The following is a 25,966-nucleotide window of genomic DNA, read 5'->3' as shown; positions in this document are numbered from 1 at the left end:
GGGAGGGAACGAGGGAGGGAAAGAGGGAGAAATTTTGAGCCTTTGCTTCTGTGTTGATGTTAAGCCTTTATATTGTAGTTAAAATTAATTCAGCTCTGAAAAGACTCAGGATGGGGGCTATAACTGTATATAATATGCAACTCTAACCATCCAATATTTTACAGATTTGGTTGACTTTTATGAGATGCTTCAACTACCCAGTCAGGGAAAACACCATAAAGCTCACCATTGTTTGGTTCACACTGTCCTTTGGGTAAGTGACATTTAAATTCTCAGTGGACAAAATCAACTGTCACATTGTGACTCCCAGTTGCTTCTTTGTCTTGTGTGTGTGTGTGTGTGTGTGTATGTGTGTGTCCTTTTCTTCCTTTCTTTTTCTTCCTTCCTTCCTCTTCTCTTCTTCCTTCCTTCCTTTCCTTTTTCTTTCTTTCCTTCTTAAGTTTCATATGGCTCAATTCTGCTAACTTGCCCAAAAAAGGATGCTTCTGTAGCTTACGTTTGCTGACAGCCATGGTTTTTATACCCTAATTAACTAACCCATCTATTGATCTTGCTGGGAAACTGGCCTGACAAACCCAGTGGAATCTGGGAAGTCACATGGAGTCCTGGGTGACTCACCTGTGTGCTGCCCTCTGACCTTCCTTGGCTCAGCCCCAGCCACACTGGCCTACCTGCTTTTCCCGAACTTGGCAAACTGTCTCTGCCTCCAGCTCTGCCTTGGCTACACCACCCCTACCAAGAGTACTGTCCCAGTCTAGCAGCTGCCTCTCCCCCTCTCCCCATCACCCATTCATGTCTCCTCAAGTCTCCTCAGTGACTCTGTCCCTGAGTTACCTCCTTCCCTCCTGCCTTGTCCCCTCCCTTCCTCTCTCTCTTCCTCTATTTCTTCCTTCATTCCTTCTTTTTTTTTTTTTTTTTCTTCTTCTTCTTTTTGGAGACAGGGTTTCTCTGTATTGCTTTGGAGCCTGTCCTGGAACTAGCTCTGTAGACCAGGCTGGCCTTGAACTCACAAAGGTCTGCCTCCGGAGTGCTGGGTCTAAAGGCGTGAGCCACACCATGCGCCACCACCGCCCTGCTTCTCCCTTCCTTTTTAAGATCACAGTTTCTCCATTCCACACTCCCTGTTCCCTTCTCAGCCTTATTATTCCTTGTGGCACTTTCTATTTTCAACCATACAAAATGTTTCTTAAAATTTGCTTTACTTGAGCCGGTTGGCAAGGTGTGATGAAGGGAAAGGGGATGCTTTGAGTAGGAAGCTTATACTGGGAGCTTATACTGGTATTCAGCTTGGTCAACCATGAAATTTCATTTCCCTTTTCTAAGTTCAGAGGCTTAGAGTTGAAGGCATAGCTCAGTGGTATGGCACTTGCCAGGTACGTGTAAGGTCATGGGTTCTATCCCTAGTTCGGGGGGGAGGGGTGGAGTCAGGGAGGTATGTTAAGTAAACTCTCCCAACTTCTGAACTATATGACTTTAGTTGAGAGAGATGGAAATGAATAGTATTGGATTCCTGTCATTAGCTCTGTATGAAAAAGACAAAGATAAACAAAAAGAAAGTTCTCAACGCAGCCAATACCCAGCAACTTACTCGTTGCTGACTAGAGTTTAAGTTTTATTACTTCTTTCCTGGAATCTCAGTGCTACCTACTATTGAAAGGACATTCAGCAAATGTTTGCTGAGCAAATAAAACGCCAGCTAAAACTCCACATCATTGATGGTGAATTTCCCAAGATAATGTGTTTTCCTTGTCATTTTCAAGTTGAGCCTTGTGACTCTGACTAGAGAGCAGCCCACTAGTGTTGCAGCCCTGAGTCATTGCTTACTCAGTGACCACCCTCACCCTCCCACTGCACTGATGCATAGTCTGTGAGGGGCATGGGGGTGGAAATCTACGGGACTCTGAAAAGTAAATGTTTGAGGAGTCCTGGTAACAATGTAATGGTGATAATGACTCATTTGGTCTTTTGGGTACCCTTGGTGTGGTAGGCATTTTGCATCCCATTATATCTGAGCAACAGCCTGTGAAAAGTGATTAGTCCTCTATCTGTATAGACATCATAAGTGTGGTAAGCCAAGACTGAGCCAAGGGGCCCAAGTTCATGCTGCAGGCAAATGACAAGGACAGGGCCTGAAGACTGTCCACTTGCAAACCACTTCCTCGCCTGAGCATCTGAGCATTGCTGGGATAAACTGGAAGAAAACTGGATCACATAACAGAACAATTTCCCTGGTGCACTGCACACAGATTCATAATGTCCTGGATCAGGCCAGGTTCATGACCATGGGTCCAGGGGGGTCACAGTTTGGAAACTACTACATTAAAGTGACACTATCTGATGCAAATGAGATTTAGTCCACTTATTTCTTTTGATGATTTTTCTGGTAGTAACATCCACAAAAAAAAAAAAAAAAAGAATGGGTAAATTTAATTTTAATACAGCTTTATTCAATTCATTGTGTCCAAAGTGGTATCTATGATCAATATAACATTATTAATAAATGATTTTACAGTATTTACAGAGATTACAGAGCGAAAGAACGACCTCCAGTTGGACTGGCCACCTTTTAGGGGCTTAGTGGCTGTGTGTCGTCACTGGATCGAACAACTTGGTGCATGCCACAGCTTTCAGAGTCACACATTACAGAGCATGAGATGGGGAGTGGGAACAGCCTGGCAGTTCAGGCTGTTTGACTAGTGAGGGCTTGAAGCCCTGGGTCTGACCCCCAGCACCTGTGAAGCATGAGTATTGCCATATGCCTGTAATCCCACCAGGGGTAAAGTGGAGGCAGGGAGATTGGAAGTTCAAGGCCCTTCTCAGCTACATAGTAAAGTGCCAATCTAATTAATCCTCATCAATACAAAACCGGGAGTTAGACATCGGGGTAAGAACCTGAAATGTCAGATTTGCAGGGAGCAGCCACCTCCTACCTCTATAACGCCCCCCTGTCCAAAAGGGCCGAGATCCTCTCTCTGCCCCAACTTACTACTTCTTTTCTCCCTTCTGTCTATAGTCCTCCAAACCTCTATGGTTAATTTAGGTCGGCTAGTAGCTAGCTCTGCCCTCTGACTCCAACGAAGCTATATTTGTGAGAACACACTCAAAATATCACGCAACAACATAGAACATCTGAAGCCATCTGGGCTACATGAGACCTGGCCTCAGAATGAAAGACAGGAGTGAGGGGGAGAAGAGGGGGTGAGGAAAGGGGGCAGAAGAAGATTGGGGCAGAGGAGTTAAGAGGGAAGAAAAGAAACCCCAAATGTCCCTCTTTGCTGCCTTGAACCCTTTGGGAAACGGCCCCTACTGCAGACTAGCTATGTCATAGCCATGTAGGAGCAAGAATGAGCTCCATTAATGGACTCGCCCTGGATCCCAGGGCTCTGTTCTACCAGGCTTGCAGACAGGCTTTCTCCATGGAGCCCAGGTTGGTATGGATGATGTCAGGGCCACCATGCCATGTGTTTATTTTGTTGCCATAACAACATCCCACAGCCTAAAGGTCTTGCCTCTTAATACTATCATATGGGATTTAGGATCTGGTTTTGAAGGGGACACACTCAGACCATAGCATTGTGTGTGGTTACAGGATGAGATTCATGTCTCTTCCCAAAGGGCTTCGGGACTTACAGACCTGGAGGTTCCAGCTGTCTCTCTACCTTGTTTTTGCAAGGGCAGCATACCAATTACTATGTGATGATTTATTCAAATGGTTCAAGACTCCAGTCATAATTGGAAGTGCTGTCAAGGAGGCCCTTGTGACCTTGTGTGCTCTGTTACAAACACATGTCTCGGTCTCTGTGAATTTGAGGCCAGCCTGGTCTACAGAGAGAGTGCCAGGATAGGCTCGTAAAGTACAGAGAGAAACCAGGTCTGGAAAAATCAAACCAAAACAAAAAAACAAAAAAAAAACAAACAAAAACCCACATGTCTCTTTACCTCTGCAGGTACTATGGATTGTCTGTTTGGTTCCCTGATGTCATCAAACACCTGCAGTCAGACCAGTATGCCCTGCTAACGAAAAATGTGCAAAAAGATAAATATGCAAACTTCAGTATTAACTTTACCATGGAAAACCAGATCCATACTGGAATGGAGTACGACAACGGCAGGTCTAGACGTTTTGACATATTAACTTGCCTTGTGGGGGTGTACAGTTAATAAAAAACAAAGCCTGTCGGGGTTTCCAATTGTATTCTTAGTTATTTGGGGATGGATTTTGATAATTTAGAATCTACTTTAAAGATGCACACCATCAGTTACTTCAGTCTACTTCAAAACTTGGCAGAGAATTGTCATGTGCCTCTTGGAATTTAAACACACAACAACAACAAAACCACTTCTGGGACAGTTAGGGAGGAGAGGAGGGGGTGGTGTAAAGCAGGAGGGGAGGGAGGGAGTTGTGCGACTCTAAGTGGGAGTCTCCCATTTCTGGAAGGCCACATCTCAGGTCTCTACGGCACAAATTAAGAGCTGGATTTCAGTGCCGAGCAGCCTGTGGGTTAGAGAGCGAGCAGAAATGGCCTCCCCGAGTGAAGGGCTGTGGAAACAGCAAGGGGTAGCAGGGATGTGACAGGACCAGGCTGCTTCTTAATGTTAGGTGCACCAGGTGAGCCAGGGGCTCCGGGAGGTGGGTCTGCTTCACCTTTTCAGAGAGGAAAACGGATAGACAAGGGAACCATAGCCACATACATATCATCGAGCAGAGTCGCTAATATGGACTCACAGTAGCTCATTTTTTCCTAAAAAATTGTCTTAATTTCTAAAATGATGAAAGCCTTTTAAATTCCAAGATAACCATAATTGCCCAAGGCAAAAACCTGTTCATTAAGATGAAAAAGACTTGGGGAATGCTTGTGGCCTGGATAATGGATAAGAGCCCTAATCATCTTTCAGGGGTGTGTATGATGGTTTTGTTTATTAGCAAGTTTTTTAATAATAAAATTTATGAAATTAAAAAAAAGCATTACATTTGATAGAAACTGAAGCACGGAGGCCATCGTGTTTCGAGGAGGGACCCAATCACAACCCAGGCCGCATAGCGCCTGCCTCATAACATCTCTCACCCATCTGAACCACTGATGATCTGCACGTATTGCATCAACTTCTGCAACTGTGGGATGAATGTCTGTTTTTGAAAGTGTTGTTCTTCCACTAGAAATTTCTAAGATGACAGCAGGCGTGGCGGTGCATGCCTGTAATCTCAAGTCCAGCACCATACATAGCATGTACCGCTGCGCTGCTCTAGAAGGTTCTAAACTTAGAAATTAAACTTTGTGAAAAACTCAGAGGGCTAGGGGTAAAGCTCAGTAGCTCAGTAGTAGAGCACTTGTCTAGCACGTGCAAGTCCCTAGGTTCCGTCTTCATTGCTGTAACATATTAATATAGGTAAAAATACAAAGTTCAGATATTAACACATCTTCAGTGAGATTCGCAAGTCTCAGTGGAGACTTTAAAAAAAAAAAAAAAAGAGTGAAGGATAGGGATGAAAACCAAACAGTCCAGAGCCACAGCTCTAGCTCTCAAGACTTTTGCCATCATCTCAAAAAACCAACTAGATTTGAGAGCCATTGCTTCCCCTGACTGGAAATAATATTGAATAATGAATAACATTGAAAAATCCATATGCCCAAGGCCAAAAGGGCAAAAGCAAAATGCCTAGAAAACCAAGGTGCCCTTTATGACTTAAGGATGATTATAGTAGGGCGCTGTAGCTCTAAATTCATTTGACTTAGCTTTGAACTCAAGTAGACAAAAGCCAGTTCACTTGTGTGTATGTGTTTCTACAGATTCCTCGGAGTCAAGTTCAAGTCCGTAACTTTCAAAGATTCGGTGTTTAAGTCGTGCACCTTTGACGATGTGACCTCAGTCAACACCTACTTCAAGAACTGCACATTTATCGATACCCTTTTTGAGAACACAGGTAGGTAAAGTATGGCTCACACTACTAACAGTGGCAGCAGGGAGCCTTCAAGGAGCCTCTGTCTTGGTGGAAATATCATAACCATGTGACAAGAGGGCCAGAAGCTCATGTGGCAAGTGGAGATTACAGTGCGAATGAATGATTGCCCCAAATCAGGTAGAATCAAAGCCAGCTGGTATTGTCTTGCTTTATTGGATTGAATATAGATAGACGCTTACCCAAGTTGAAAGGCAGATAAATAAATAGATAAATAGTCTTTGGGGGAATGCTTCTTAAAGCAAAGAATTGTCCTGTGGGTTTATTTACTTTTATAATCTTGATTTCACAATCTGGTCCTTGCTTAAGAAAGCCTGTCTAACTCTCCAATTCACAGAGGTAGCAGTATGTGGCTCTGCTCAGTCACTTGGAATGCTTTAGCCCCAAGTGTGCATGGAGTTTCAGTAGCCTCCCAGGGTAAGGAAGTGGACAAAAGTGTGTAACGAAGTTTCAGAAACTCCCCAGAGAAATAAAGGAAGCGGGCAGCCCAGTCAGGGTCATCAGACACTTGCAATCTCCGTTTTCACAACACCTGAGTCTTAGAAAAGTTAACTGATTTTTGTCACAATAAATGACCTAGTAACCTTGGTAACAACTGACCTCGCAGCCTGGTCTAAGTGGCTGTAGCGTCTGTGCTTTCCCATTCCCACATATTTGTCTAGAATTACATCCTGGTGCTGCAGGAAGATGAGTGTCTCCCCTGGTAGCACTCCTGACATTTTGGTGCTCAGTCAGCAGCCAGTTCCGCCCCCACTCCAAAGAGAACCAGGCCAAGTGTTGCCTTCCCACCCGTCTGACCCAGAAGACTAGCTGTTCTGAGGGAGTGGAGGTAAAGTTCTGATCAGAAAGGAAGACGAGGGGTTTGACCTGAGCTCCTTTAGCATTTAAAATCCATCCTGGAGTGAAAAGTTCAACAAAAACAACAAGATGCCTTGAATGGATGCTGCTGACCTTCACAGGAGACTGACCCTCATTCTTCTGTGACTTTATCTATATAGACCTTAAATTATGAATGCAGCTTCAAGGACTCAGAGTCCTGTTCCTTCTGTGTTCCTCGGAGCACCTAAACATGACAATGACGAGGTCAAACCAGGTATAATTTAAAACAAATTGGTTTTATGCTTGCATTATATAGAATATATCACTATTAAAGACAGAAAGACAGAGGCCTTTATGTAACATGGTAAACATAAAGTAATATTGTAAAGGTGTAATTAGCATAGTCCAACCATAGGGACTCAGGATAACTGGAAACTTTAGCTAATTTAGTCCCTTATTCAGCAAAGGGAGTGTGCCCCACGCTGCTACTTTGTAATGTGAGGTCCCAGACTAGCTCTCATGCTCCAGCAAAGAGACACAAAAAGCCAAGCCAACTCCAGCCATGGTATCATCAGGGAATTGGCAGTATCACTATGCTTTGCTGAATATGGGTGGGGTGGGGTATGACAGTATGTCCAGGCAGAGTGTCTGCTGACAGAGGGCAGGAAGCAGGCAACAAACACCCTGGGCTTTGGCACCAAAGTAGAGGATCTCCAGTTAGCTAGGACTCCCTTATGAGTCATCTAGTGTCCCAGAGACTCAGGTCTGCCCAAACAGCCACAGGAGGTGCTAGTGCTTCTCATTTCTTTTAGTGACATCATCTGAACAGAGGCTGACCCCTCAGTCCTCCGACCTCCACAGCGTATTGCACTGGTACATATCTGTGTGTTTGTACACACACTTTTCTTAAGATTAATTTACATATGCATTGGTGTTTTGCCTGCATGCATGTCTGTGTAAGCATGCCAGGTCCTCTGGAACTGGATTTACACACAGTTGTGAGCTGCCATGTGGGTGCTGAGAGCTGAACCTGGGTCCTCTGGAAGAGCAGTCAGAGCTCTTAGCTTCTGAGCTATATCTCCAGTACCCCTACTTGAGAGAGAGAGAGAGAGAGAGAGAGAGAGAGAGAGAGAGAGAGAGGAAGGAGGAGGAGGAGAAGAAGATTGCAACTGGAATATTTACTCATACAATCCCCAAGAGACATGGACACCACATTGGGCATCATATCAGAGAGGGTGGGTAGAACCTTAGCAGTTGAATAATTATATAAAAGCATAGAAGTCTTGTTTTGCCATCTGACACATGCCCTTGCCATCTTTTATCTCACATATGCCACATCATCATCCATATCTGTCACTTGAACCTGACAGGAGCTTAATGGAATTTTATTTGTTGCTGTTTCTACAGATTTTGAGCCATATAAGTTCATCAACAGTGAATTTCAGAACTGCTCGTTTCTTCACAACAAGACAGGATGCCAGATTACTTTTGACGATGACTATAGTGCCTATTGGATATACTTTGTCAACTTTCTCGGGACATTGGCAGTGTTGCCAGGAAATATTGTCTCTGCTCTCCTGATGGACAGAATCGGACGCTTGACAATGCTAGGTACGTGCTTACATTCTTGGAAAGAAGGGGAGCTGTCCCTGTGACCTAGAGAGAACCTGTTTCCTACCTTGTCCCCTGCCCCTTAGAAATGCATGACCGTAAGAAACCCCTTAGGCCTTTCATTATGACTGAACCATAGTAAAAATTGTGTCCAGTTACATTTCACATGAGCAATCCCCATGAGTTACACACTACAAAGCTAATTATGGGTAGCTAATGGATGTTTTTCCACAGAAGTGTGTGAGCAGGGGACGATGTGCATTTGTACATGTCACATTCAGAAGCTATTTAGATCACTCTTGGGACAGGTGGATACACTTGAACTTCAGTTCTATGGAGCCCAGTCTGCAGCCTCCCTGTGGAGCTGTCTTCTTGGGAGAGCTCCACAGCCCAGAGATCCTAGCCCTGCTGAGATGACAGGAAACTTTCAATCTTTCCTTTCCTCTGTTGGCAGGCGGCTCCATGGTGCTCTCAGGGATAAGTTGTTTCTTCCTGTGGTTTGGTACCAGTGAATCCATGATGATAGGCATGCTGTGTCTGTACAATGGACTGACCATCTCAGCGTGGAATTCCCTTGATGTAGTCACAGTGGAACTGTACCCTACAGACCGGAGGTAGGCTGACATAAGACCACGGAAAGGTCACTACCGAGCTAAGCAAACTGTCATTCCCAAGGCGGTGAAAATCCACAAAATACCTAGCTTAGGGACTTTTTGGGTTTGCTTGTATCTTTTAAAAAAGATTCCTAGCAGGAGTTAATAGGATAGTGCAGAGATGTAATTATGGCCTTGATTTAACATGTTGGCTAACAATAACAGGGAGCTGTAATGTCACAGTGAACATTAAGATTCAATAGCCGGTCTTAACCTCCACTGTGGGAACTTAGCAGTCCTGTGAGGGCCTTACATTCGCAGGTACCTGTACTAGCAACTATAAAGAGGTAGAAGGTGTCTCTTGATCTTTCTAGTCTGTTGGAAGAAAGCCTAATATATTGATAATTATAAAAAAAAAGGAGACTAGAGAGATGGCTCAATGGGTAAAGCACTGGCCATGCCAAGTGTGAAGACCTAGAACCCACATAAATCTGAGCACAGTAGCAGGAGCCAGTTCTGCCCCAAATCCAATGCTTGTAGTGGGAGGTAAGGACAGGAGAACCCCCAGAAACTTGCAGGCCAGCCAGGCTGCAGCATGCTACAAAACAACAAAGATACTCTTTCTCAGACAAAGTGGGAAGAGGGAACGCCACCTGAGGTTGTCCTCTGTGAGGTTTTGTTTTTTTTTTTTTTTTCCTCCCTCTCACTAGCAGCTCAGTGGGGGTAGGGGGAGACACAGTCAGGATGAGTTTCTCTGCAAGCAGACTCCCAAGACCAGCATCTAGGTACAAACCTGTGTTTGTTCACTGTCACATATGTATATTTTACCCAATCAGCTAAAGTCATATTGAGTTACTGTCTAATGAGTCTGAATGGTGTACAACCCTTGTTATGTGAGAGTGTATGGGTGGGGTGGGGTATGACAGTATGTCCAGGCAGAGTGTCTGCTGACAGAGGGCAGGAAGCAGGCAACAAACACCCTAGGTTTTGGCACCAAAGTAGAGGATCTCCAGTTAGCTAGGACTCCCTTATGAGTCATCTAGTGTCCCAGAGACTCAGGTCTGCCCAAACAGCCACAGGAGGTGCTAGTGTTTCTCATTTCTTTTAGTGACATCATCTGAACAGAGGCTGACCCCTCAGTCCTCCGACCTCCACAGCGTATTGCACTGGTACATATCTGTGTGCTTGTACACACACACTTTTCTTAAGATTAATTTATATATGCATTGGTGTTTTGCCTGTGTGCATGTCTGTGTAAGCATGCCAGGTCCTCTGGAACTGGATTTACACATAGTTGTGAGCTGCCATGTGGGTGATGGGAGCTGAACCTGGGTCCTCTGGAAGAGCAGTCAGAGCTCTTAACTGCTGAGCCATCTCTCCAGTACCCCACACACATTAGAGAGAGAAGAAGGCTGCTACTGGAATATTTACTCATGCAATCCCCAAGAGACATGGACACAATGGGCATCATATCAGAGAGGGCAGGGTAGACTACCTTGGCAGTTGAATAATTAAAAGCATAGAAGTCCTGTTTTACCATGAGCTGAAAAATATGCCCTGTGCCATTTTTTTTATCTCATTCAATATTCCCATGTTTTATTGCCATGGAAATCCTCTGCACTAGAATACTCTGTAGCCTTTGAAAAGAAAGGGAACACTCCCACAAACTGACTACATTGAGACATTTGAGCTTGATCTGTTACTGATCTGGTGTCTTCCCTCTGACTTCATTTTCTTAATTTACTGACCAATCCTAGGTATATCCTGTACAGGACAGACTCACAAATTTATTTCTCAGGAACATTTTCACATCTTTTTCCTGGCTTATAAGACCTGTTTGGTACCCATATGGTTAATTTCCTATAGAGCATTCAAAACACTTGAACTCAAGATACCTGGTTATCAAACACTCTCATTCACATTCTTAGTAAACTCTCTATGATGTTCTTAGGCATTGAGGAGAGTCATACAGTCTGCATATGGCATCCCCTTGATCCAGCCAACCTACGTGCACTCTCTCTCTCTGTGTAGTGAATACACTGAGTTTTCCTTCATCAGCATCTCATTTTGAAAACTGCACCCACAGAATCGGGCGTTGATGGATACATGTTAAGCCATGCCCTCTGTGTTAAAGCTGTAAGAGCCTCCTTCCTGTTCACTTTACATTGTGAGTTTGATGGAATTTTAGATCCAATCAACTGGTCACATAACTCATAGGAGAAATGATGAGTAGTCTCTTGGGGAGGGGCACTGGCTTTGAATAGGAAGGAAAGCAAACTCAAGAATAGGCCTTTCCTCTGAGAAACATCAAGCAGCCCAGATTCTGTGCTTGGAAAGGTGAAACACCAAGTAAAGAAAAGGTAAAGGAAAGGGTCCTCCAGGAAAGAAGAAGGCAGGAAGGGAATGGATATACAAGAGCTGAGTAATCCCTGCATGCTGTTTCCTCTCCTGGGAGGGCAGGGCCATGTCAGCCCCATGCACATAGTTACTGCATGGTCTGGTTGGGTCACTGGGAGGAAGGGACATGGTATTTGCTGTGTCAGGCTTCTTTGAAGAGTAATGTCTGAACTTGGACTTGAATAGTGGGTTACAGGCACACAAGGAGGCGGGAAGAGCAGGGTAGTGTGAGAAATGCCACCCAAAAAGCCCTGGAAGGAAGAGAGCTAGCGAAGTTCAGCAGAAACCCAGTCACAGAGGCCAACCCATTGATATCCCATGAGGACCAGAAGAGGGGCGTATAGAAAGACAAAATCATGTGTTGGGACTTCATGCTAATGACCACAGAGGAAGCAGAAATCTCACTTGCATTGTGCCCCAAGGAGTAAGATGTAAACTAGAGAAAATGTAGATGGGAAAAAGGAGAGGTCAGAATCCCATGTGTTCACGGATACTCAGGAGAAAAAAAAAAGTAAGAAAACTATATGGTTGATTATACATTGAAATGAGGGAAAGTGGTTGTCAAAGGGAGGGATCTTTGTTTCTGCTTGCACAGTTGACAGGATGTTTGTGCCACATTGAAGCAGGGACACTCTGGAGGAGCAGAGAATTTAGGCTGGAGTCAGGGAGATAATGAGTTCCATTTAGAGGAGGTTGAATGGCCATGTCTTCATGGAGCTGTCCAGTGGGCATTTGAATATTTATGTCGGAAGCAAAAAGATGCCTCAGCTGGGGATAGGGCCCACTGACTAATGGATCCAGCAGATGCTTTGGGAATGCGCATCACATGCCAGAGCAGTTTCAGTCACTGGAATCCACGAGTGCTCAGACGACAAGTCTGCGCTTAATGGAGCCTGCGCTCTGGTTGGGAGAAAACAATCAATAAACTACTAGAAAAGTGAAGCGGACGGCCTATCAGTTGGTGCTGAGTGCTACAGAGAAAAACAAAACTACCCAGGGGCATAGAGAATGCTGGCATGGAGAAGGGCTGGAGTTGCAAGAGCAGGGTCCAAGGAGATGTAGATCCCACAAGGTGACATTTGAGTAGACACTTTGGAAGAGACTTGTCACAGCATAGGTGACAGTAAGTGACAAGGCCCCAAGAGTATGAGGGGAAGGGATCAGTTAAAGGAGGGGCTGAACTGGGCATGTCCACATTTCAATGTCCCCATCCTCACCTTCTCTTTTTAGTCCCTTCTCTTGTCAAATCTGTGTCTCTCAACCCCAAGTGTAGCCACGTGGCCTTGTGTGCGCTCTCTCTGGCATTTCTTGGCCAGCATGTCATTCATCTAGCCAGTGGCTTTCTGCTGCCACCATGTGGCCATGGCAGAGTTCTTCCTCACACTGCCCATGTCCTTTGGTCTTTCCCTCCTTGGAGCTCAGGCCCCAACCCACACCTGGAAGGAAATGAATGTAATCCAGGCTCACACAGCTTTGCTCAGACCTCCGGTCCCTGTGCAGGCCTCAGACTGGGGTGTGAGTCCTTCCTGCAGTGAGTTCCTACCTTTCTCTGGCCACTGACCTCCTCCTTCCTGTGGTCTCCAGTGTGCACAGTTCAGATATGACCCCACAAGGGGTTTGAAAGTGAAACCCTGGCAGCTCATCCCTGCTACTCTCTGCTAGCCTTGATGGTCTCTGCTGTCACCCAGGTCTGTGGGATTTTTCTCATTCTCAGTGAGCTAACATTAAAACACTGGCCAGAGCTAACCTGCTCCCTCCCTCCCCTCAGGACTGTTCCAGTTCAGACAGATAATTTCATTTCCTTTCCACAGCCAGCCAGTAACAGTATCCATGACCCTTACTGACCATGGGTACCATGCTCAGTGGGTCCTTCTACTGCCAGCATCCTTGTCATCGCCATCATCTGCTTTATAACAGCCTCCTTTTATGTATTTATTTATTTATTTATTTATTTATTTATTTATTTATGTTTAGATTTTGATATGAAGGACTCTGTGAACCTACCCAACCTATGTATTCCTAGTTTACTTTTCTTTATGTGCCATATCATCACTTTATATCTGTTTGCATTTTTCCATGTTTACATTTTGGTCATTGAGCAGAGTCAAATTCTTCCTGTCTCTGGCAGTTAAAAGTGGACAGTTTAAGTCTGCTGGACTCAGAGGATGTCTGGTTTCCCACTGTACTAATGCCAGGGCATTATTTCCAATCAACTGCATGTCCTAAACCCTACTCACATCACCAATGAAAACCCATCCTCCATCCTTGCCAGCTTCTAGAATGGTCCATCTACTGCAATCATTGCCCAGTTTTGTGGGCTCTCTGCACTGACCCCCGCCCCAGTGTCCCTGTTCCACTTTTGCCGTTGTAGTCCTTGATCTCTAGATCCGTGGTTGTTGGCTTCCTCCCTCACACAGCAGTGCCTGCTGGAGACCTGTTCCTGCTCCCTCTGCTGCACCAGCCACGTTGCCTTAGTTAGGGTTTTGGTTGCTGTGAAGAGACACCAGGACCACAGTGACTCTTATAATGGAAAACATTTCATTGGGAAGGCTCACTTACAGCTCAGAGGTTTCGCCATTATTACATGGTAGAAAGCAATGCAATGGCCTCGCTAGGTCTCCATTCAGGGACACCCCTGACGCATGCCTGGCCTCAGCAGCTTTCCTCAATCTCAGAGGCAAATTCCATAACTCCTTTCTTCCATCTTTAGCTCTGAAGCCTGAACCTTGTGGCCAAAGGTGCCAAGTTCTCCTGCTCTCTGGGGCAGGAGCATGGCTTCCTTGTCTAATTCCTTCTTTAACAGCTTTGTGTTTTCAATGGTTTCTCTCACTGATTGAGGCTGGCTGTCCTGAAACTTGCTCTGTAGACCAGGCTAGACTTGAGCCCAGAGATCTTTCAATTACACCTTCACCTGCTTTCTGTTTTAGATGATTTCCTTCACTGCCTAAGCTTGGCTATTCTAGAACTTGCTCTGTAGACCAGGCTGGCCTCAAACTCAGAGAGCTTCCAGCCTATGCCTTCCAAGTGCTGGGATTAAAAGTGTGCACCACCACACCCAGGTCTAAACTTTTCTTTAATTCCTTTTCACAAGTTGTAAACTTAGCCGGGTAAGATCTTGCCCTGAGATGACCATTCCTTTTATTCCTTTTTTAGTTTATCTCCTTGAACACCAGACTTATTTCCATTCCACTTTCTGGTGCTCCGTTTCTCCTCAAACTTTACATTTTTCTTGCTCTTTTTCATTATAAATTCTCATTAAAGTTACCACTAATAACCACACAACAGAATCTATACTAAGCTGTTTTGAGATTTTCTTTGCTGATGGAATTAGTCCAAAACTCTTCAATTTATCCTGAAGCAGGCTTTTCAGACAGAAGCAAAAGGCAGCCTCACCAAAATATCACAAGAATGATCTCTAAGCCACATATTAATATTCTTCTCCTTTAAGCCTCTTGAGCCAAGTGCCTACAGTTCAAATCACACTCAGCATCATTGACTTCCATGTTCCTACTAGATGGCCCATTAAGTAGCACTTAAAGCATTCAACTTCTTATCTAATCCACAGTCCCAAAGTCCATATTCCTTGGAACAAAAGCACAGTCAGGCCCATCAAAACAATACCCCACTCCTGGTACCAACTTCTGTTTTAATTAGGATTTCTGTAGCTGTGAAGAGACATCATGACCACAGCAACTCTAATAAAGGAAAACATCCAATTGGGAAGGCTTGCTTCCCATGGAAAACAAGGCAACATGTAGGCAAACATGGTACTGGAGAAGTAGCTGTGAATCCTACATCTTGCAGGCAACAGGAAGTGGCCTGAATCACTAGGAAGTATCTTGAGCATACATGAGATAGCAAAGCTCCAGCAAGACCACACTTACTTTAACAAGGCCACCCCGCTTAATAGTGCCACTCCCTTTGGGAGTCATTTTCTTTCAAACCACCACACATGTGGGGGAAAGAAAACAGAATCCAGGTGCAGGTCCTGATAGAAATCAGCTGGACAGCTGGGATGAATCATCTTGCCTTTCTGGGCCTTATTTTTCTCATCTGTGAATTGGATGGCATATGAGGTGCGGGGCTGAATATTTCAGATGTTGACTTTACCCAGTGCTCTACAAGAGTAGCTCTTCCTACCTCAGTTACAAGTGAGGAAACAAGACCCAGACCTGAAAGCAACTTGTCAAGAATAGCTTAGTCCCAGCCCTAGATATTGTATTCAAGAGTGCTGTTTTCAGGACAGGTGACAGGAGGCTTTTCTGGAGCCAGCCAGGGATGGTGGCACATGCCTGTAATCTCAACACTTGGAAGGCTGAGATCAGAGGGCTGCAAGTTGAAGAACTGCCTAGGCTAGAGAATGAGTTCAAGGCCAGTCTGAATGATTCAGTGATCAAAACAGCAGCAGCAGCAGCAACAACCGCAATGACAAAACCCTCAAATCCAAAAGAAAATAAAATTAAAAAACAAAAAACCAGAAATCCATGGGTTATTTGGCTATACAGCAGCATGAATGATTCTTGACCTCAGATGAACTTCCATTTGCTGCCCAGCTTTCTTAGTCATTCTATCTTCCTCACCCTGGCCCAGGCCCACACTTTCTAGCCAGGGTTATCAGATTCTGTGATAAGACACAAAGGATCTCGTTATTGCCTAGGATTCATGGTAATATTTTATTTTGGCAGGTGCAAGCTACAGGAAGCATCGGTAGCGTAGAGGGACTCTGGGGAGGAGGCGGACAGCCACCTTGAGCCTAGAGAGTCTGGTTAGCTTACAGCTTATGGGAAAGCACGTTGGTGGGGGCTCGGGCTGACACTGAGGAGATGCTACCCTTTTCAGTGAGATAAATATTTTTCATTAGATATCAGAAAGCAATGTAGGGACAAGTATGTAGTTCAGCAGTTAGACTCACATGTACCGGGTTCAGTCGCCAACACTCATACAGAAACAAAGAACAAGCAACTGAACCCAGCCATCTGATAAGAATACAGACTGATTATTTTCTCTCAAAGAAACAAGGCGGTATTTTGGCATCAATAAACAAACATCATCCAACTAATGCCCATGAAAATGTCCAAAATTGCCCATTTGAATGCTTCGAAACTCTAATGCTAACATACTTGGAAGCGTTCAGGAAGTTGCTCATTCACCAAGTACCACAAGCAATCCTCATGCCTGTGAGGGAAGGGTTCAGTGTGAGCAGCTGCAAGGACTATGCCGTCCTCTCCTGATGGAGCTGGCCTAGGCTGGCTAACTCTACTTTAGGAAACGCCCAGGGTTGCAGCAGGCAGGAGTATAGAGCTGTGGTGTGAGCCCAAACTGCAATGAAGGAACCCTGAGGACCTAGGAGAGAGCAGAGAGAAGAATGTGTGGGGAGCAGACCAAACAGGGGCAGGAGCCAGTGTGGTGGCTCATGGTTTGGAGTCCATGAACTCTGAAGCTGTGGCAGGGTTGCTGCAGGATTGCCTGGGCCAGAGAGACCCTGTCTCCCAAAAAAAAAAAAGCCAGAGTGGGAAAGTTGGAAGGATCTGATTGGGGGAATATATCAGAATACATCGTATCGTAGCACCGGCTAGGGGGAAGTATCAGAATGCATCGTAGCACCGGCTACACAAGCCAAGAGGAGCCCTTTCCTCTTAGTTCTCTTCTGTCTGTCTCCTCTCATAGACACAAGCTCCCGGTCTCCACTAAGCAGCATCCTCACGGCTCTCCCTGGCTGGTCTACAGTGCCTGACACTCCCTAGTGAACACCATGTCTGCTGTGTATTTGAGTGTTAACTGCAGGATCGTTAACGTTAACCCCCATTTGGAAGCCCCACTAGCCAAAGGCACAGTGACAGAAATGATGGTTACATGCTAAACACAATGTTCAAATACAAACAAACAAACAAGACAAAACCTCATAGGGGTGACTTTAAAAAAGAGAGCAAAATTGTGTAAAAGCTCTGCTTGGCATCATTTGCATGACTGGAAACAGTCTGAAAGGAACTCAGAGAGGAAAATGATTTGTTGGTGGAGGGGCAATGCATGTTTTCTTTTGTAGTTTCCCTTATTGTATAACGGTACATCCAAGTCAATTTTAACATGCAAACATCCCTGGGAAAGTAACAGTATTCTCCATCCTGAACATACCTTGAGGTCATAGAATTTCTGAAAAATACCAATATCTAACCCCAAGAGAGCAACAACCCCTGTGGATGTAGCCTTTGACATGGTTGTGGAGCATTGCTGTTTGTGTTTGGTCTATGTTTCTGCTTTGAGACAGGATATCTCTTATGTAGCTCAGTCTGGTCCTGCATCTGTTATGTAGCCCAGGCTGCCCTAATCTCCGACTTCTCCTGCCTCTGTTTCCCACGAGCTGGGTTTATAGGCATGTGCCACCAATCCAGGTGGCACTGCTGCTTGAAAAGCTCCCAAGTATGCTCAAGTTTGAATAGTATGAGGCAGTGGAGTGTTTATACCCGCCCACATACCTTAGATCAGTCAGCCATCCTAACCCTAGGTTGGTAACAGCTGTGTACAAAGGCAGGATACATGAGCTTAATGCTGGAGAGAGATAGCCATTTGGCATTAAAGAAGCCTTTGGGGTGTGGTAAGGTAGACTGAGTAGATACCGTGAGATAAAATAAATGACTAGTGTGAGCCAGAAAGTACCTGTCCACATGTGACCCTTCACCAGATGGTCTCCAACTGTCCCAGGGAGGCTGGTCTGGTTTTCATGCATTCCTTCTGGGACATTCCCCCATTTCCACCCACCCCAAGTCAGATCCGCCTGGGCCCTCATGCTCATAGCATTCGTCATCGTTTGTACCTGGCATGTGTGTCATCACCATCTGCACTAGCTTCAGGGAAAAGAGAGCCTTCGGCTCTGTAGTCAGTGCCGCATAGGGCAGTGCTTGGCCTGTAAGAGATGCTCAGTGGATCGATGCCGAGCTTGATGGTGCATACCTGTAATCTCAGCACTCAAAGGTGGAAGCAGGAAGATGGCAAGTTCAAGGCTAGCCTGACACATAAACAAAGGAAATAAAATAGCACTTAATGAGTCATTATTAAATTAATACAAATAAATGCATAGGAGAATATGTACATAGATGTGTGTGCACTTAAGATAAATTTGTTTAACAAATACTCAAGGGGGTTTAGGCCAGTTAGCAGTATAGTTTGTGCAATCAAACAGATTCAGTGTCAAAATAGCTCTTGTGTTGACCTGGGAAAGTAGCCTTTGTTCACATTGTTTCTGAGACAAATGAAATCCGTGTGTGTTTTAAATAATCCGTTTCCAGATGAATGTTTACATCGAAATGTAGCCTTGATTTAAGCACAGCCTGTGCTTTTCCAGATGCCCCATGCTGAGTCTTGAGTATTCCTTTTATAAGCTCTATGGATCACTTGACTAAGCGGAGGGAAAAAGTTCTTTCCAGAAGCTCAGTCTAGAAGGGTTCCCTTTCAGCAGGCAACATCTATGAACAGAGCCTGCACTCCACTATTCCAGACCTTTGCAAAGTACATCAATTACTTCTTCCCTAGTAATTTCATCAGGAGGTGGAGCATGTTAAAGCAAGGGCTAATTAATCATGGGGGTTGATGCATGCTAGGTATGGCTCTGAGTCCTACAGATCTTCACTTTCTCCCTTTCATCCAAAACATAAGCAGCGGTACACGGCAGTACAAGGAAAGGAGATGACGGTTAGGACAGTGCTAGTCTCCCCTCCATCCACAATGGAGCCAGCAGTTATCCTTACCCAGCCTCCATTAAAACTTAGAATGGGGCTGAAAACATAGCTCAATGGTAAGAGCATCAACTGCCCTTCCAGAGGACCTCGGTTTGATTCCTCGTACCCAACACATGGTTTACAATGGTCCTGACTCTACTTAAAAAGGATTAGACGCCCTCTTCTGGCACCCAAGTGTCCATACATATAAAATAATACAATAAAATTTAACTAAATGAGTCATAAAAACAATATAAATAAACTAGAACCCACTACATTGTGAAATCTTCCAAAGTACCAGCTATGCTTCACCTTGGGGGAGATAGAATGGGGAGTGTGGTCAGTGTAGGGAAAGGATTTATGTGTTAAAGATGTGTATAAGCAATCATAGAGAATGCAGTCTGGCAGGAGAGAAGTGCAGAGGGCAGGGCTTAGAGAGAGAGATTTCTCTCCCCCCTTTTGATGATTGCTGGGAAAGAGGAGGCAGGAAAATGTCTTGGTCTGAAAAAGAATACAGGACCCAGCCTTCCGCTGAGAAGGGAAATGTTCCTTGCCCTCAGAAGACTTTGTGAGCATGAGATGACATGCAGAAGCAATGCCCTTACTTTGAGAAAAAGCAGAGATGAAATGAATGAAAGCTGTGCTGTAGAGAAAGCAGATAGCCGCTAGGAAGACTTGCTTTTGGAATGTTTCTCTAACACAGCTGGGCCTTGGATGGGCCGAGCCTCACGCTCTCCAGCTGCAGATATTTGAAGGAATAACTTACGCACTCAGAAAAAGCAGACATGAGTTCTTGAATGCTGACACTAAAGTTTTATCTGAAGCACTGCCTCAGCTTGGGAAATGAAGATGGAGAGTGTTAGGAAACAAGAATGTGTTCATCCCCCTTAGAGTACCACATTTACCCAACGCCAACCGCATCAATGTCACTCCAGAAGTCATCTGGTCCCCAGTTCCAGATCCAGGGATGTGAGGGGATAGCCCTCCATATTTTATACCCTGTTCTGGGTCACAGCAGAGGATCATGGCTTAAAGACATATGGGTGCTCTAGCCTACATGTAAATCCTACGTGGGTCATTCTGAAGTCTTGGAGTCCTAGACTTCATCATAGCAGGGGAATGTTTTCCTTTTCCTTATCAGCAACACACATGCTCTAGCCATTCTCCCCCAGCAGGATGCACTTTATCTTAACACTAGAAGATGAAGGTGACAGCTCATGACAGTTTGTCAAACAAAGGAACATGGGGAGCTGGGCCTTAGGAGGGGGTGGGATGAACAGGTGACACAGCAGATTTCTAGGGCAATGGAGTAATTATTGGAGTGCTGCCATATTGTGTGGCAAATGTCATCATCTATTTATCAATCCCTATAGGAGGACCAAACCCAGAATGAGCCTAGTGTTGGTGGTCAGCAGCCACTAATGATGATGTTAGTTAGTGCTAGCCCATCAAGGCATCTGGATAGAATGGAGACCTGGCTCTGAAGGGACCAGGTTTGCATAGGATAAGGACTGGCATGTTAAAGATGTGTCTAACCAATACCTGAGAACAAGAACTGGCTGGAGAGAAGTGCAGAGGGTGGGTTAGCAGAGAGGCGGCAAACCATATTGTTCTTCTCTTTGGGTGATCGCTGGCAAGAAAAGTTGAGAAACCTTTGCTCTCTGCACACCTGTACTTTAGGTCAGGGGGAATTGAGCATGAAGGAGTTCTATTTATTTGAGTCTTATTTTGTTGTTTGCTGCTCTGTCTTAGACGTGTGTGAGCCAGCAAACTCATTTTTAGGAGGTGTTAGCACCCAGTCTGGGCTCCTGAGCTCAGGGGTGGAGGGTTTAGAGATGTTGGTTCCTTTTCATTGGAGTGGCAAGTGGCTGGCTGCATAGGAACCATAATATATATTTGGGAGTGGGGGAGCAGGGTTCTGAAAACACACAGTGCAGAAAATAGCACTACTGTATGAGCAGTTGTCAAAGGAAAGCCCATACCTATAGACTGACAAGTCAGTCGTCACAGACACAAAGTGTGTGCTAACTGCTTCATTCTGTAACACAGAAGGTTCAGTTTCCTTTGTAGGTTCAAAGAAAAAGCATCCTAAAATTGCTGTACATGTAGTCTGCCTTTAATCTCCACTGACACTCAATGAGAAGCCCACACAGAACAAACTGGTAGAATGTCAGAGGGAAACTCACATGCTCTCATGATGTCAGTGGGAGACATAAGATCGTGAGCAAGATTCAAGTTTCTTGCCCAGGACACAGAAAACCACTCAATACACGAATACCAAATAGATGAAGATTTTTGTTTGCCAAAGAATATACCTGTGGGGGTGAGGGTGGAATGACTGATGGGACTAACTTAGTGGGTCTGAGGCACCGGGTTCAATTCTCAGAGGGAGAAAAAGGAAAGAAGTGAGAAGAGGTGGGGGAAGGGAAGGAATGGGGATGAAAAGACATGAGGAGAAACCTCGCATGCCTGAGTATCTTAGATGCTAACAGAAAACAGGCAAGATCTTCAGGCCCATAATCTGATAATTGTGTGTGTGTGCGTGTGTGCGTGTGTGTGTGTGTGTGTGTGTGTGCGCGCGCGCACGTGTGTGTGATGTAGGGTATGTGTATATGTTGTATTAAAGTGCATATATAAGTGGGGGACATTGGGGTGTTGTCTTTTCTTATTATTCCCTTCCTTCCTTTCCTTTGGTGGTGTTTGTTCATTTGTTTTGACTTTTGGACTCAGGGTCTATCATTGAACCATTTTGGCTAGGCTGTCTGTCTGTCTGTCGGAGTAGAGACTTCCCATTATCTGCCTTCCTTTCTCTAGCCCACATCTCCTCCCCCATGCTATTGTTACATGCTCTGGGGTTTTGAACTCAGGCCCTCTCGCCATCTCCCAGCTGGTGGTGACACTACATTAGCTAGCTTACCATGGCCCACCATGCTCATTCCTAATGCTGAACACTACAAATCTGAAAGCCAATATGCTTGTAGGCTTCAGTTTATAAAGCACTTTGGATTTCAGGCTTCTGGATGAAAGGTGTTCAACTAGGAATGTCTATGCACATATTCCAAACTCTAATCTGAAACAGTTAAGTGTAAGGTTTTGTTTGTTTGTTTGCTTGCTTGCTTGCTTGTTTTTTATTCTTTGGGAGTCTGCCACCTAGCTCCCAAATTAATACATGGAGACTTTTCCTTTTTATGAATGCCCAGCCTTAGCTTGGTTTGTTTTCTAGACAGCTTTTCTTAAATTATCCCACTTGCCTTTTGCCTCTGGGCTTTTTACCTTTCTCTGTTCTATATATATTTCTTTCCTTCTTACTCTGTGGCTGGCTGGGTAGCTGGGTGGCTGGGTAGCTGGGTGGCTGGGTGGCTGGGTGGTTGGGTGGCTGGGTGGCTGGGTAGCTGGCCCCTGGTATCCTAGCTGGGTGGCTGGGTGGCTGGGTGGCTGGGTGGCTGGGTGGCTGGGTGGCTGGGTGGCTGGGTGGCTGGGTGGCTGGGTGGCTGGGTGGCTGGGTGGCTGGGTGGCTGTGTGGCTGGGTAGCTGGGTGGCTGGGTGGCTGGGTGGCTGTGTGGCTGGGTAGCTGGGTGGCTGTGTGGCTGGGTAGCTGGATGGCTGGGTGGCTGGGTGGCTGGGTGGCTGTGTGGCTGGGTAGCTGGGTGGCTGTGTGGCTGGGTAGCTGGGTGGCTGGGTGGCTGGGTGGCTGTGTGGCTGGGTAGTTGGGTGGCTGTGTGGCTGGGTAGCTGGATGGCTGGGTGGCTGGGTGGCTGGGTGGCTGGGTGGCCCCTGGCACCCTTCTCTCCTTTTCCTTTTTTATCACTCATCTTCTCTTCTTCCTTTTATTCCCTCTGCCTGCCAGCCCCACCTTTTTCTTTCTCCTGCCTAGCTATTGGCCATTCAGCTCTTTATTAAATCAATCAGGCATTTTAGACAGGCAAAGTAACACAACTTCATAGAGTTGAACAAATGCAACACATCTTTTTGCACCATTAAACAAATATTTCATAGCATAAAAGAATATAACACATCTTTAACTACTTACTATTCCACAGCAGTTAAGGAAGGCCTCAATAATCCACATTAGGAGTGCTCAGGCTGTACTTGTTTTCTTCTTGCTATCAAAAATATTAGGGATGTTGTCTGGCAGTTCACCTTCTTGGTACCTCAAAGAGGAGGACACATCTCCATTATCCATGAAAATTCAATTGACTTCAATTCTTAAAAAATCTAACACATTGTACTGACATGGCAGCATATACTCATAATCACAGTTCTCAAGAGGCTGAGACAGAAGGATTACAGTTCCAATGTGAACTGATTCCCACAAGGTCTCTGATCTCCACATATATTTCACGGTAAGCCTGCTCACCTTAACACACATGAGCATACACACTAGATGAATAAATGAAAAATAAATGAGTATAAAAATAAAGTCTAGAATATAAGAAGAAATTAAAAAATAAAGTAAATCAAAAAAAAAGGATTCTAGCCAGGCAGTGGTGCACGCCTTTAGTCCCAGCACTCAGGAGGCAGAGGCAGGCAGATCTCTGAGAGTTTGAGGTCAGACTGGTCAAAAAGCTACACAGAGAAACCCTGTCAATAATAATAATAATAATAATAATAACAATAATAATAATAATGTAAATCTAAAGAAACCCAATGCCATATCATTGTATTCCATTCTAGAACAAAATTTGAATTTCTTTCTACATACAAGTATCTCTGAAACTATGGACACTTAATGAAACAAAATAACAAGTCATTTTTGTAAAGAGATGAGAACTTGCTAGATCACCCAGTGCTACTCCCTAGGGCCTTTTGGGGGGGGGGGGAGGCAGAGGCCAACCGGGTTCTATGCTGAGAGGATTTATATAGAGTGTCATTGACTTTTACTTAGTAGAACCTTCCTTTCAATAGAGCAGTAAGAACGCCCACAGGAGACTGGACACACAACCTACAGCTGGCTTCTCTGCCTCCACATTTGTTGGTCGGCATTTAATGATCTGCTCCCCACCGACATGCAACACAATCTACTTAAAGACGATTGGAAAGGACTGCATGGAACTAACACTGAACTCCAGCGTGTCGTTTTCTAAACCTTTCCGTGTTTCTTTCTCTTGCAGAGCAACAGGCTTCGGCTTTTTGAATGCGCTCTGCAAAGCTGCAGCCGTGCTGGGAAACCTAATATTTGGCTCCTTGGTCAGCATTACCAAAGCAATCCCCATCCTGCTAGCTTCCACCGTACTCGTGTGTGGAGGACTCGTGGGGCTGCGCCTGCCAGACACACGAACCCAGGTTCTGATGTGACGGAACAAAAGCCATCTCCTTCTCCCACCGTGGGTCGGTCCTGCTGCCTGACTCGAGGCTGCAGAGTTATTTTGTGTGTAGAAAGGCGGCCGAGTATCAGAACACTAACTTTTGCTGTGACTTAAAGTGTAGCTGCGTACCGTACGTCTTGCCCCTCCAATGTGACTTTGCGCTGTTCTGTTTTTCCCAGGCATTGTTACCTTTTTCTAACCGTGATACTTCTGCCTCTTTGTGTCCCGTGAAAGTGTTCCTAAATTGTCCCAGTCAGCCAGGCTTTCCTGGGGCTTTTATCCACCAACACTGAGAAGCTAAAAAGCCTGTGCTGGCGTAAGAAATAGATCCCGCCCCTGCCGCATCATTAACAGGAAATCTAAGTTGGCATGATTGCGTTTGTGCTGAGGAAAAGTATTTCTTTTTTTTTTTTTTTTTTTTTTTCATATAGAGTGATAGTTCCTGTTTACTTAGGAAAAAAAGGACACCCAGCCACTCTAGCTGTGACAGCAGTGTGTTTCAAGAAGATCGTGTGACACCACACACGCTTGGGAGAGGCTCTTTCAAGCAGGCCCATTAAGGTGGCTCGGCTAACAAGGAGGATTTAAAGTTTGTCCCCAGTTGGCAGCAAATGCCTGCTTGAGCTGCAGAAGCCAGCTTTTAGATGAAAGCCGGATCCGTATGAGGGCGGCAGCCTCCCTGTGTCTGGGACTGTGGCAGTGTTTGAAGATCAGAGATCCATCCTCTGCCTCTCTTTGCATTCCCTCACAAGCTGCCCCGGAATTGGCCAGATAGCAGATGCAAAGAAAGAAAGCCACTTCTTAAAAAGCCACATCTGCTCCACTTTTCCCATCTCTGGTCCAGCGATTGACAGTGGAAATTAGAAACTGTAAGAAATTCACGGCCAAGGCCGTTTAGAAATGCAAAAGGGTGTTTCTCTCAATGCTGTTTCTTGAGGGTCAAAACCATCTGCCCTCGTTTGGTCAACTGTGCAACTGTCACTTTTTAGCCCCCATCTCCACAGCAGGTCCTGTCCCTCCAGTTTCCTCCGGCTCTGGGCACCCAGCCTTGTTTCTGGGTTGCTTCTGAGCCCACCTTCTCTCCAAGGAATCCTCTGCCAGGTTGGACAGCATCTCCTGGTGGATGTCTGTCTGTTTTACGGCTGGAATCTCCATTGAGTGTGGAAGGAGAGGTCTGCAGGGCATTCCCAGCTAAATGACCTGGTCTCTCGCTAACTGCCCCTCCCCCAAGCCAGTCCTTTTACACATCTTTGAAAACTGAAGCCTCCTTGTAGATTTGCAGCCTGTGATAACAGCCAGCCTAAGTTCCATATTTAAACAACATTATCTTTTTAACTCATCCTGTCTTATTGGAGGATGGCCCTGGTTGCTTATTTTGTCCTATTCCTGCATGACCACAGCCCAGGGGCTTCCAGAAAAAGGAAACTTTTGTTTCCACTAATCATTCGGTTCAAAGATGGTTCTGCTCCCTGGAGCGCCCTCCTACCACATTCCCTGATCCCTCCTGGAGCTCAAATTCTGTGAAAAGCCCTTTGATTAACATAAGCCATTAATCCACTGCCCCAGCAA

The 25,966-nt window shown here is 45.3% G+C and overlaps 1 protein-coding gene across 1 annotated transcript in view; it reads left to right on the top strand.

Moving 5' to 3' along the window:
• The window catches only part of Sv2c (synaptic vesicle glycoprotein 2C), a 155,499-nt gene extending 131,011 nt beyond the window's left edge, over positions 1 to 24,488 (top strand). Inside the window, exons 8-13 of the mRNA XM_051183008.1 lie at positions 165 to 253; positions 3,948 to 4,112; positions 5,790 to 5,923; positions 8,186 to 8,389; positions 8,844 to 9,003; positions 24,203 to 24,488. Of these exons, the coding sequence (XP_051038965.1) occupies positions 165 to 253; positions 3,948 to 4,112; positions 5,790 to 5,923; positions 8,186 to 8,389; positions 8,844 to 9,003; positions 24,203 to 24,386 (936 nt within the window). The 3' untranslated portion in view covers positions 24,387 to 24,488. The remainder of the gene's footprint in view (positions 1 to 164; positions 254 to 3,947; positions 4,113 to 5,789; positions 5,924 to 8,185; positions 8,390 to 8,843; positions 9,004 to 24,202) is intronic.
• Positions 24,489 to 25,966: the final 1,478 nt, after the last annotated feature.

The sequence above is a fragment of the Phodopus roborovskii genome, unplaced genomic scaffold (genome assembly GCF_943737965.1).
Source record: "Phodopus roborovskii unplaced genomic scaffold, PHOROB, whole genome shotgun sequence".
Taxonomy (NCBI): domain Eukaryota; kingdom Metazoa; phylum Chordata; class Mammalia; order Rodentia; family Cricetidae; genus Phodopus; species Phodopus roborovskii.
This window is presented reverse-complemented; position numbering and strand designations above follow the sequence as displayed.